Source organism: Notothenia rossii (assembly GCF_949606895.1).
Source record: "Notothenia rossii genome assembly, chromosome: 9".
NCBI classification, from domain to species: Eukaryota; Metazoa; Chordata; class Actinopteri; order Perciformes; family Nototheniidae; genus Notothenia; species Notothenia rossii.
This window is the reverse complement of record NC_136907.1, coordinates 12,574,506-12,588,174: the sequence shown is the minus strand read 5'-3', so window position 1 is coordinate 12,588,174 and position 13,669 is coordinate 12,574,506. Positions and strand designations below refer to the sequence as shown.

General features: G+C 40.7%; 1 protein-coding gene across 1 annotated transcript in view; it reads right to left on the bottom strand.

The window, feature by feature from the left end:
• LOC307019107 (serine/threonine-protein kinase TAO1-like) overlaps nucleotides 1-13,669 on the bottom strand; it is a 22,684-nt gene extending 9,015 nt beyond the window's left edge. The window contains exons 1-13 of the mRNA XM_079649739.1: nucleotides 13,025-13,669; nucleotides 5,443-5,701; nucleotides 5,009-5,080; nucleotides 4,359-4,460; nucleotides 3,986-4,031; nucleotides 3,784-3,880; nucleotides 3,583-3,696; nucleotides 3,237-3,328; nucleotides 2,785-2,878; nucleotides 2,292-2,373; nucleotides 1,113-1,280; nucleotides 698-904; nucleotides 118-246 (exon numbers count right to left, since the gene is read on the bottom strand). Of these exons, the coding sequence (XP_079505865.1) occupies nucleotides 118-246; nucleotides 698-904; nucleotides 1,113-1,280; nucleotides 2,292-2,373; nucleotides 2,785-2,878; nucleotides 3,237-3,328; nucleotides 3,583-3,696; nucleotides 3,784-3,880; nucleotides 3,986-4,031; nucleotides 4,359-4,460; nucleotides 5,009-5,080; nucleotides 5,443-5,577 (1,338 nt within the window). The 5' untranslated portion in view covers nucleotides 5,578-5,701; nucleotides 13,025-13,669. The remainder of the gene's footprint in view (nucleotides 1-117; nucleotides 247-697; nucleotides 905-1,112; nucleotides 1,281-2,291; nucleotides 2,374-2,784; nucleotides 2,879-3,236; nucleotides 3,329-3,582; nucleotides 3,697-3,783; nucleotides 3,881-3,985; nucleotides 4,032-4,358; nucleotides 4,461-5,008; nucleotides 5,081-5,442; nucleotides 5,702-13,024) is intronic.

Genomic DNA, 13,669 nt, shown 5'->3' with positions numbered 1-13,669 from the left:
GTAGAACATTTATAATTGTCTCACAGCGTTTTGTCAAACTCATCTTGTCGTCTCGGTTAAGCCGCCACATGTAAAAGAAACAGTGATATAAGTGTATGCATGGAGGAGTGGCCTTACGAGTGATGCTGTGCGTATGGTGGCGAAGTGCTCTCTGTTGCGATAGTACTTCCTGGAGGCCGGAGCTGGCTGCGGCTCAGAGGGTTCGCTGGGGGCTTCCTGATCCACAGACAAACTCTCCTCCTCTTCCTGGAGAGATAGAATACAAACATAAATCAAAATATAGCACCTTATCTTGATACAGTAGTTAACAAACAAAAAAGCATTGGAGGTTTGGGATGGACAAACAAACTCAAACATTACAGCAACTGTTTGGTCTAACTTTAGGTTGGTGTCTCAGACTCCTGGGAAAAAGCTCTAACTTTACACCCTGCCCTAACATCTTACCAAAAGGCAGCTTGAAAAATCTATTCATCAAGAAACATCATTGTTTATAAAGGAATCGGTTATTTGTGTTTAGAGCCTTACAAGAGACTGATTGATAGTCAAAATGAATGCAGCAGAGCCGAGCTATCCTGACTTCCAATCCATAGTATGGGTCAAACTCAAAAACACTGGACCCTATATTTCATTACATCCTCTCTGAATGGTGTATATCCATGTCTTTCAAACTGGAAGTCCCAGCTGTCGCTCCACCCACCGGTTTGAGGTGTATGACGGAGCTGTTGGACATGACGGTGTGGTCTCCCTCCATCAGGTCCAGCTCGCTGCGGCTGTCCTGCGCCGCCTCGTTCAGGCTGTTGACGGAGCTGCTCTGAGAGCTGGCGCTGATGGACATGCTGGGGATGGACTGGTTGCTGCCGACACTGTTCACTGTTCCCGTCCGACCCCCCCCCGGCTCCAGCTCCTGGAGGCAGAGAGGAAAAAGAGAGAGCGAGAGAGACAGAGAGAGAGAGGACACGAGAAGGACCAAGAGAAACAGACAGACATGCATAGAGACCAAAGCATGCTTGGTTATCTTGTCAAAACACAGGCGCAATATATACTGTATTTCTGAGCTTTAAAAAAAACGACATCTTGAATCGTTTGATTTCAATATGCAAACATCCACACACCTCATCTCCATCCTGGACTTCTGCAGCGGGTCCGTTGTGGGTCTCCTGAAGGAGGATCTTCTTCATCTTGCGGTACTGCAGGTTGTCCAGCTCTCGCACTGCATCCTTGGTCCTCATGATGAGATCCATGAGCACCGAGTCCGGACGCTCGCGCTGCAGAAACGCATGCTGTAGACGTAGGTGAAGAACAACAAAAAGTATTAACTGAGAGCTACAGAGGAGATCATGTTGTGTTTCTTTCAAATACATTCCTCAAATGTAACGGGTAGAAGCGGGTCAACGTCTCAATAAAGAGCGCTCTTGTTAAGCAAACAGTGATTAATGAGCTATTAGCGATCTGGTCAGAGACCGGGATTCAATGAGCAGTCAATTGATTTGCAGGGAAACTAAAGAAAGGAAGGGCCTGTATTAGGGGAAGACAGTTAACACTGTTACAATGTGTTTGTGGCTGTTTATCCAACATTCCTAATGTTAGTCATGCTGCACGATCATTGCTAACTGTCTAACACAGTTAATCATGCAGAAGATGGTACTTTTTTTCAAATTGACAATTAAATGACACAAATGTAATATTGAAATTGAGGAATTTCTTATTAAGATTAGCCTAACTCTCCATGTATTCTGCTAGAAGGTAAAGTTGGGCCAGATATCCGAACGTAGAGCATTACATTAAGAAGCAGCAAAATGCTTAGATAGTTAATTTACAAGAACTGTTTTGGAACTTAATATTTCAGAAACACAGTGTGTAAGCTTCTGTACACAAAGGACACATTCCATTAAGAACAGTGAGTCCATTAGTGGGCTAAGTGACAGCTGCCCAGTTACTTAACCATGGACGTAAAAGCTGCATCTCTTCAGTAATTACATCCGTGGTTTTTCTACCAAATCGAACTCGCTGTGTGTGTTGTGTCGTGTGAATGTCCGGAAGAAGAGGATTAGTGAATTAAAATAGAAGCTTATGTGTACCAGAACAGAGCGCGAACTTAAGAGAGAGATTTATCACCATGGGGCTTTGTCAATCTCCCATCTTAACACTCTGACCCTGCTTTCTGTGTGTGTGTGTGTGTGTGTGTGTGTGTGTGTGTGTGTGTGTGTGTGTGTGTGTGTGTGTGTGTGTGTGTGTGTGTGTGTGTGTGTGTGTGTGTGTGTGTGGTCTACAGTGTGTGTTTGTGCACTTACACCCAGCATGTCGTCAGAGTGTGGTCTATCCTGGGGGATTTTCTGAAGGCAAGAATCGATAAAGTTTCTAAAGTAATCCGTCCTGGAAGAAATGTCACGAGAGAGAGAGAGAGAGAGAGAGAGAGAGAGAGAGAGAGAGAGAGAGAGAGAGAGAGAGAGAGAGAGAGAGAGAGAGAGAGAGAGAGAGAGAGAGAGAGAGAGAGAAACGCAAAAGTCATTTTGTAAAATTAAATACTTCATCTGATTCACATGTGTTGACATTAAAACTGATCTCTCCGTCACCTTTTAAATTCATAATCTATAAGCTAGTTGTGTATGCGAGTTATTAAAAAAAGAAAGAAAATAATTCTGTAAAATATGTGTTACTAACTAACATGGAAAATGTTTGCGAAAGATCATTTAATTACCTTGTCAATGACCCACTTTTACAAAAGTGTGTGTGTGTGTGTATATGTGTATGTGTATGTGTGTGTGTGTGTGTGTGGCATCTTACCATTCACTGGATTGCAGAGTGGGGCTCTCATTCTGCGCTATGTGGTATAAGGCACTCATTGCATTCATGTTAAACAAGGGAGGCTTCCTCTCCGCTGAAAAGGAAATGAAATCAATCGGTGTGTATTCCTACCTATTCAATTAAATGTCCATCTACTTCGGTAAGTAAAGGTTTCAGATATATGTTTTGCCTTTTTCTACTGATACAATATAGACCTGTAATTCTGCTGAGTGCATAAATCTTACTATTTTACCAACATTTAAATCAAACTAATCCATCAAACAAATATTGGTCAAATAACATTACTTTATGTTAAGAATCTGAGCAAACCATTAAGATCGGATGTTAGGCCATGCGGTAGTAAAAATTGGAATTTAATTAAATCCGTTGAAATATATTTTTTCCAACGGAATTCCATTTTAAACGATAAAAGGCAAATTGTTGCCACCTACCTAACTCTATACAGGTGATCCCTAAGGACCAGATGTCAATCTTCCCATCATACTGGCCTTCATCCATCGCTAGAATCACCTCCGGGGCCATCCTGCAGCATAAACAAAAACAAAAAACATTTCCTTTAAATAAAGGTTATAATATTGAGTTCCAAAATCACAGGAACAGATCATTTGAATTCATCAGCAGGACGGTTTTTACTATGCAAATAAAGGTAGATTCGACCAATCCATTTCCTGAATTAGTGCTTCTTTGAGCTGAAACCTAAAGTTATTGTGCAAGTAAAAATGTTGGTAAGGTTCACATTCAAACCATAGACATGAAAAACCTTCAGTTTTCACTTACCAATATGGCGTTCCCACAAAGGAGTTTGCAGGTGAGGCGATGGAGGCGGAGCCAAAGTCGGCCAGTTTGACCAGCCCAGGCTCAGTCAGCAGAATGTTTCCTGCCTTCACATCCCTACGAGAGACAAACACACACATGTGAGAGAGCGGGACATTTGGTGTTGTACAATTCTTAAAAACAATATCGTTAAAAATCCCTCACCTGTGGATCATATTGTGGGAATGAAGGTAGGCCAGCCCCTGCAGAGCACCGTGTGTGATGGCAGCGATCTCTACTTCTTGTAAAGGTTTTTTATGAACTGAAGAAGAAGAAACAACAGTTTCAGCAGGAATCAACACCAGCTGAAGAAGACATATCAATTCCCATAATCCTTTTCTGTGAGCAGCGTGCAGCAGCTACTTACCCTCCAGCAGATCGGAGGCTGAGCCCAGGCAGTACTCCATCACCAACTAGAAGAAGAGACAAGGTGAAGAAGAGCCTTGTTCGGACACATTGCACACTATATGTGTCCAGAAGAGTGCGCTCAGTAGAGGACACATCTCCCCTTCCCCACCAAACAAAGAAGAGTTGAATCTCACTTAATTGTCCCTCCCAAGAGTCAAGACTGTGGCAAACACAACAAAAACGAGGATTTATTTATCTGTGTGTTGCCTTGCTTTAGTTTATCATAACATATCAGGTGTAGATCTGATATGGAGATGTTCTGGTACAAAAGTGTGCCAGATATACACCTGTCCAATCTTCTCGTAGTAAATAATGATAAACCAATTACTCACCCATGCCGTGTGCTCTCGGAGGTAACAACCTTTGTATTCTATACTGTTAGGGTGCCGGATCCTCTGCAGGAACTTCACCTCCTTTATAATGTCCTGCCATTTCTGTTGAAAGAAAGAAAGAAAGGACTTAATAATAAAACAAGCAATGCTTAATACTGTAGAGGTGCTTGCGTGCGCCCTTGTAGAAGATTGTCTTTCAGTAGAAATAGGTGTACGGTGGTTCTCGTCACAGATTATGTGTAATCTGATTACAGCTAATCTGAAATCATGAGCAGGGGGAACTGTGTCTGAGCCAACAACAGTGAAAGTGAGCGCACAAGGGTGACCTTTCCCCCTCTGACTGTCTGACATGAATATTCATTGGGGATATCAGCACTCCTGTTTGTGGCAATCATTCATTATGAGGATATATATTAAGATCTTGTACTGTTTGAATGTAGCACAGAGAGCAGCCACGTTGATCTGAGGTGTGTTCGAGTGCACAGAAGTCATGGTATATATAAATAATGATTAATTTAATGAAGGCCACTTTAATAAGAGAACTACCGAGTAAAGAATAACGAGTTCATGCTGATTGACCCCCATACTGTGTGAAAGCCTTTATACTAAGGGTCTAGAGTTATATATAAATATAATCAAGCTGGTCTCACCTCATTAGACTGTTTGCCATTGTAGGACATCTTTTTAATTGCCACCACTTCATTTGTGCGTATGTCCCGTGCCTGGGAAACACAAAGAACATTGTCAGTACACATATCAACCGTAACATAATATACTTTTAATCTGTTTAAATGTTCCTGTCATCAAGGATGTGTATTGTGTGCAGTGTTAAAGAACTAAAGTCAGATCAGAACGCTATGGTAAGACACATTACTCTGAACATGTGTGATATTTAACTCCATTATAAACATTTTCAAATCCCTTCAGTAATTAAATAGCTTCATCTTTTATAATTGTGAAAAGATCTCTAGTGAAGAAACTGCATTTACTATCATTTATATCCCTGATCATCTATAAATCGGTAATAACCCAATAAAGGATATTTCTCCGTGTATGAGTCAGTGTGAAGATGTAGTTTCCGTACAAAGTAGACAGCGCCAAAGCTGCCATGGCCAATCTCTCGGAGGTCAGAGTAAAGCTTCTCTGGATCTTCTTTGAAGAAAAGCTCAGCCACATCTGGGTCCTTCAGGCTCCCTGCCCGTACAGAGGCGGGCATCATGGGTAATGTAGTCCCTTCTCACCCACGCAGAGGGGATGGGACTATCTGGGTGCTGAGCTACACCAAAGCAGCTGAGGATTCATCTGCCGTAATGGGTGGGCCTGAGGAACCAGCACATGGGCAGCTACAGGGACAGAAGGGGAGACAAAGAGAGAAAGTTTAAGAGATATCACAGCCTGATCCAGCACAGCATGAATTATGCATTCGCTTGACGGATGCGAGTTTACGGAAATAAGTCAAAAGACAGGAATTGAATGGAGAGGAAGAGAGTCTTAGCGCAACTTTGATATTGCAACACAAATCCAAATCTACAACAGAATAGACTTTAGGTCAAATGTGTATCAAAGACGTTTTGATCCATTCGACCACATCACAGAACAAATATACTTTACTAAAACCAAAACATAAAAGGTTGTGATAGATAGTCTTGAAATAGACCGTTGAGGCTGCAGGGCTCCAGAACAACTGTGGCCACAGTGAAGCTAGTCTATAATGTTCTACTTCAGTGATTTCATATGTTCATGCACAGAATTTGCCCGGCTACAAACATTGATGAAAGGAGGGATTTTTGCCTACATAACGTTCTCCATTTTCAGTAAACCCCTTCTGGTTTGTATTGTGTTTGAGAAGATTTTTGTTTTAAGAATGAGTAGAAAAATGCATTAAAAGGTGACCTATCATGCAAAATGCACTTTTGTACGTCTTGTATACATGAATATGTGTCCCCGGTGTTCCAGGGAACTCACCAAGTGTCAGAAAACACAACCCTCTCTATTTTCCTCCATACCCAAATCTCTTAAAAAGGGGCTGCAACGGATCTGATACAGACTGATCCAGATTTGAACACTTCTATGACGTCACAGAAGTGGCGCTACTGGGCCAACTCCACCAATCAGGAGGAGACAGCCACGGACATTGCCGTTCGAAAGCGCTGGAGACGCTGTAGTACATATGCCAGGCCTGTAGATGGTGCTGTTCTCACGGAATCAGCCCATGAAAAGACAGTGTTAAATTGAGCTAAATGAGGAATGGCTAAAAGGCATGATCTGTTTGGTATTTTGAAAAATAAAAAGTATAAATATGCCTTATATAGGTATGGTCCTACACTATATTATTCAAATATAGTATGATAGGTCCACTTTAAAAGTAAGGGTGACCCCAGTCCTGTGAGTAATGACTGACATCACACTGGCTAAAGAAGACATGTAAAGGTTTTCTTTCATAGTCACAAGTTCAAGTGCTGACCCTAATATAATCACCTCATTGCAGAGTCATCACAAGTGTACGGGTACAGAGTGCTTCAGCAATTATTGCAGGACTGTAAGGAACTGGAATGACTGGGCAATGCAAATATTCCAGCTCAGGGATCGATTTCATGTCCGCTGCGATGAGGTGGCCTACAGTAATGAGGTTTGAGCTGCATCGGGTAATCAATTAGGGGACCTGGGGTCAGATCCTACTGTGTACTCTAAAGTGGTTCCATCCATTTTCTTCCAGTTCATTCATAGAACAAGCAATTGTGTATGTGGGCACGTGCAACTATTTGTTAACATACTCATAATGCTGAGTGTATGTATTTCCCACATTGTAACTTTGTACCTTATAATTTCCAAAGATATATTTTCTTGGAATATACATTTGTAACACACAAAACAAAGACAGCTATACCAATAGGGACCAAATAAACATGTCATTGCTCGATGTCCTACATTGCAGAAGGGACACAGCAAGGACATGCATGTGCTCTTTTACAAGTATACATTCTGCTTGCATTTCTTTGGTGGCATTACCTTTTTTAAGTTTAATAACTGAACTGTCAAGGTTGTAGCTTTCACCCTCTCGATCTTCTATAACTGATTGAAAGTTATTTAACCATGCTTGCAGATCCATTTTCTACTTTTCAACACATTGAAATGTATAAAGCATTTTCATTTAGTGCTATTCATATATTTCAAAAAGAAACACCGATATGCAGCCTTGGATAATTATTCCACTTTTTATAACCAAAGCTCTATCTTGTTTTCAGTTCAGGCAGCCACCCCCTTCACACCTAAACACCACACCAATACCATTACAGAAAGACTCCGTGGAGAAAGGTTATCTTTGGGTCTGCAGCCTGCTAACCTAGCCTGATACAGCTATCAGCACAGCTGGAGGCTGCTCGAAAACCACACTCCTGGTTTCTGTCACAAGGTTTGTCCTGCCACAAAAAGCCATCCAGCTGACCGAGAAAAAAATGAATGCAAGAGCACAAAAGTGAAACCTGGATGCAGCCCTCAAGGACCCCAAATGTCTTAGTGGAGAGAAGATAAAAACTGCTGCTGCTGGGAGCAACATGAGATAAATCCAGTGTTTGTGTTAGACATTGAACTGAAAGTCTTTTACATTGTTGTCGAATTCTGGAGCTATATAATAAGCATTGTAAGTTAATATATATTGTTTGTCTGCTGAATTTGTGAGAACGACGAAAAACGTTGACTTTTAAAGTTTGAAAGAATTATTTTAAATCAAACTAAATATTCAGGCACAGGAGCAGGGAGGTTTTTGTAATCTTTAGTTGATGATGTGGACAGTGATGTAATGCATAATGCAAGCATCGTCTTATTCTGTAAAGACACGCCATCCAATATGATATAGTCGTTGTAAAAAGTTTAAAAGCAAGCAGGCTTCCATAGCTTACAGTTTGCATTGTATAGGCTACAAAAAACATAAATAAAAAAAAAGAAGTGAAATAAGGAAAATTATTATTTTTTAAATCTAAAAAAGGCACACAGACAACATATACGAAATATATGTTTAACTACATTATGGGCTTCAAGCTATAATGCAAACATGGAGACATTTCACTTTATTATATGAACAGACAGACGTCACTGCGTCTGTGTTTCTTTGTTTTGAAAAGCAGAAATCACACAAATAAACACAGCATGAACATCAGCAGCAATAGAACAAGAATATTTATACTCATATTTTCTGTACTTATTTTAGAATTGTTTTACCACCTACCATGTGATTGTACTTCCTCGTAAACATTAGGCTGACTCAGCACACACTCACTTATGGCTACAATGTGCAGCCATGAAATCATTTTTGATTCGCCAGCCAAATACATCTTGTTTAAAATCGTGTGAGCTTTTCTGGTAAATGTGCCATTTCAGCAGCAGTTACCAAACTTGAAACACTCCAATACATGTGGATGAATGAACTTCTATTACTAACATGGAGGTAACTAGATACAATAGGATGCAGGAGAACTTCATGGGAGTTGCATTTTGTCTGAAATAAGCCACGTTTTCTATTTATTTGACAAGCCTTCTATATGTTTACGTTTTCAAATCTTAAATATATTTTCAGCAATAAAGCACTAGTTTCTTTAATGTTCTCATGTAAATAATATCATCTCTAGATCTTTTCTCTTATATAAAGAGTCCACGGTGATTCAGTGGACTGAAGTGCGTGCAGCACTTTAGTAGCATCATAATAAAACATGCTCTCAGAGATGGAGGGCTTATTATTGACAAGAGACTGAATTTAAGAGCATCTTCCATCTTGGTTTCCTAATTTGATTTCCTATGAAACTGGATCATTTAATTGGTAAAACAAGGGGCGGGAGAGATAACTCAAAAGCAAAACCAAAGACGAAAAATGATTTAAGGAAAGAACGTCGTATTTCTTGACAGGAAAAAATAAAGTTTGTCAAAAACTCAGAAGGTTTTATTGTTTGGTAATAATGAGATAATAGTTAAACTGCTTTATGACACAGAACACTGTCTTCTAAAAATGCAATGAAAGTTGTATTGCTTTACCGCGCAAGAAAATGGATCCCCTCCTTGTGTATTATGTGAATAGATTTTCTCTGCACTGTAAACTCACCAAGAGGCCTAATGAAGAGGCAGCCAATACACAGAGCTGAGTAGCAGAGAGTGATACAGGCAGGAAGAGAGAGAGAGAGAGAGAGAGAAATGGAGAGGGATGATAAATAATCAAATACTTTATTGATCCCTATTGTGAAATACTCCTATTAGCTCCACTGGCTCAGCTACAGAGGAGCAGAATAGGAAAAGTTTGTTTGTTAGCCATCCATCCCAGTTCCTTTACGTTTTTGCTGTTACAAATTCATAACCAGTAGCATTTATGAACACATTTCTGTTGCCATCAATAATCTGAATGCGATGGAACACTTTTTTTGGCCAAATTGAACCAGGTCCTACTTCAACTGGCTGTAATGAGGTTTTTATTGTGTACTTATTGTTGTTGATTTTGCCTCCTCTCTGCATACTGTGCCTAACTATCACCTTCCTGCCTCTCCTGGTTGTGCTGCACCTGCAGGACAACTTGCCACGTTATGATTATTTTAGGTACATGGAGTTGACCTCAGCAAAACTTCAACCTTAAACGTGAACTTGAGAAGAAATCAACCAGAAACGCTGATATCACCTGTGTGGGAGTTGGCAGTGCCTTTAAATAAACTCTTTTTACAGAACTGTACAAACTCTATTAGTAGCCATTTTGATTCGCTTCATCTCACACACAAATATCCATCTGAACAGAATAGATATGCTACATAATATACTTCTCATACTTTTCAAAATGTACATCAGCAACATTGTGAACTGCTGTATTGCTAAATAATTCAAAGTATGAATGCAGTGAGCGGAAACATCTTATTAAATGACCGTGCATCAGCCAGATGTTACTGATCCACATGAAATACTTTAAATCTGAAAAGTTCACAAGCATCAAAATCAGCTGATATTCTGAATGTTGGCATTTAATTACCATATCAGAAAATAAATGATGGGTTAGGTGGATTAAAAGGTCTGCTTTCAAATGTCCATTTAAAAAAGCACTGCGACATCACAGCTGTTTGTTCAGTGACAATGTTCATTTCATGACCTAAATGTGCACTTTTGTTCTACTGGCTAACACACTGCATGTCTATCCCCAAAGATGGAGGGTGGGGTGTCCTGCTCCTGTTCCCCAGCTGATTACAGACTGTGGCTTCTGCTGAGTGGAGGAAGTGAAAGCTCTGTAGCTAGCCAACATCAACAACAACACATCTCGGTTGTGGTACTTTAAAGATGATGGTGACAGGGAAGAGGAATGGGGGGGAACAAACACTAAAAGGATTTGACCCGTCCCATTTCACTCACAGAGCTCCATTTACACTCTTCCTGTTCAGATAAATGTCGTGAACATACTCTGAACAGCGGACACTTGAGTAACAAAAGACACCCTTGCTGTGGCAACTTAAACAACAAGACATACAGTACAGACATCCAAACATACAAGTTTACAGAGTCGTCTCAGTGAATGATAGAATCATTTAGAAATGTTGCAGCTTAAATTAATCTTAAACAATTCGAAAACAAATTGAAGACTGAACCTGATGAAGATCAAGATATTCAAACTTATATTTGCATCCTTACATTTCAGAAAACAGCAAACCCTCAATATTGTGGAGTTTTGTGATAGTTTGTACAGTATGTGTGCTCTGTTGTGTCACCTTACAAATATTTTTGCTTTGCCAATTCACCGCATTGTTGTTCTTGCTCTAAGTCGGACTCATCAATTATAAGATTGGTTTCCATCTGTTCAGCAGTAAGAATTGAAAAAATTATTTTAAGGAACACTTTCTAAGTTCAATATTTGCAATCGCCATGTCACTGAATGGTCACCGTCAGCTGGGTCTGTCAACACAGCTGGATGCTGGGGATTACTGTCATTTGCTTAGCCATTAGTTTTGACAGCTGTAAAGGTGCTTAAATACAATAAAGTCACTGTTGCATTTTAACCAGTAAGCTAAATAAGGTTCCTTGTTTATCACTCACAGCTACAATACATATATCAATTATCAAATAACTAACAAACAAAGTTATGGTAGCATTACTGCATTGGATCATATTATGGAAAAACACCTCTTCTGCTGAGTGACTGTCACTGATTTGGATCTGGATTTAAACAACCAGGGCTTCGCTTCAGTATCTAATCCATTTGTCTTTTTAGAGACACTTAAATCTATTATGCAGTGTTCCTATATTCAGCACCCCCTGGTTTAACAGTGACACACAAGTAAACCCAACTTTGCATAGCCTTCTTGTGCATCGAGATTTTCTGCACAGCGGCATGCCTCTTATAATTTCCTAACAGTAAGTCCTTGAAAGTAAAAAAGGGCAGCTGCTCCTGCAGATTAGTGCAACGTTGTTTTGACAAGCCTGCAGAGGCACACATGAACAATTGAAAGGTGTGCAGATCAGGCACAGGTTAGAGAGAACATAGGACAACAAGGACAGGCAGCCTGGCAAAGATCTGTGATAACAGGGTAATAGGACAAGTCGTGCATGCCATAGGCTGTAATAATCAAATGGACAATCTGTTCATCGCGGTCTAAAGACACCAACAATGATAGGTCGACTGTTCATACTGCGATGATTATTTAACAAACAAAACCCGTATATGGCATATCAACAATAAAGCATGAGTAGGTGTCAACCATCAAACCTTAGACATCACATTTGACAGACCACAACTCCAACAGACTGCAACGTGACTTGTGAATAGTAACGTGTTTTTAACCTTGTTCAAAGTGTTATGGTAAATCCTATTGTAGCTGATACACTGTGTTCAGAAGCGAAGTCACAGATAAGCCAAGCAGAAGAGTAGCCTGCCGAGCGATAGCTATTGTTACGCAATATCAACACAGAAAACTGAGGAATGCGACTCACGTCAATGCACAAAAACAGCTATCAGCGGCAGATGGATGCGAGCACTCCTCCTCGCTTACACAAAGATAACCACAATGACTTGTCAGACTCTCCTCAGCTTATAAACACAATGCCAGGATGTGTACGTGCGACTGACATAGTAAGATTATTGACCAATGTCACCTACCGTCACAGAGCTAGCTATCCAGACAGTATGTGACTCATGGTGTCCCTTACAGATAAGCAAACTTCCAAAACAGACACCTCGAAAGCAGAGTTTCACTTAACGATCAGACACACTGGACAACAACAAAAACGAGGGAGTGGCAGTGTGGCACTGCTTGTAACGATAGTTGCATAAAGCGGATTAGCAAGCTAACATGGATAGCTAACGCTTCTTAGGCAAAGCAATCCGTTTCCATTATTAACAACAAACCACTCTCAATTTAGCTCGCTAGCCCTGCTCTCTGAGCGAGACTATTTGCTGATGTGTTACACATGCATTCAAAACAAACACCTTTATGCTAAAGGATCTCCGATGTATCCAGTAAGGCAAACTAAGAGCTGTCAATGCTGGAGACCATACAAGTTGTGACAGCAACTTTTGGTTAGCTGAGGAGCAACAAATACAGTTAGCGGGCTAGCTTATGAGCTAACCTATGTTAAAATCCACTGCAGCATGTTTCAGAACAAAATCTACCCATCGTATGTTAGCAGGAAGCTTTAGTTAACGACCCACTCACCTTGTTAAAATGAATCCACACAGGTTGACATGTGGGGTGTGAATGGCTGATGAACACGGCAGAGTGAGAGGATGAAATCACAGACGAGGCAATGCAGTCCAGAGAAATCAAAGTGTGAACTCGTTAGCAATGCTAACCTAACCACACGAGTGCCCTGCCCAATTTAGACGTTAACGCTGACTTCGAGTCTAGCTTACTTGTTTGAGCAATAACCGTTATCTTTTTCATTTATGCTGGTCGGCCACAGGAGTCTTATATCTACGTGAAGCAGGCTGCCCTGGCTAACGACTGTCTGTCAAGCAATAACTGTCACAACGAACTGGTAGGCAGGCAAGATACTACTGGCTAGATAGGCTAGCTGCTAACGTCAGGCAGCAGCCAGTAGCTAGCAAAGTTTCTCTCTTCAATAGGCAGTTCCACAAAAAATGGCGGCGAAGAGATTCACTTCCCTTCAATCGTGAAGGAGTCAAGAAGCAAATTCATCGAAAAATGAACAGCGTCGGAGCGGTACAGTCAGCTTAAAGTGAGGCGAGAGTACACGTGTGACAGTTTTCTGAGTCTTGTTGTTGTTGCCCAGCTGTACCCTTCAGGGTAAATGTTGCCCCCTCCCAAATCTCAGTGTGCCACTGCTGTGCCACAACTGCA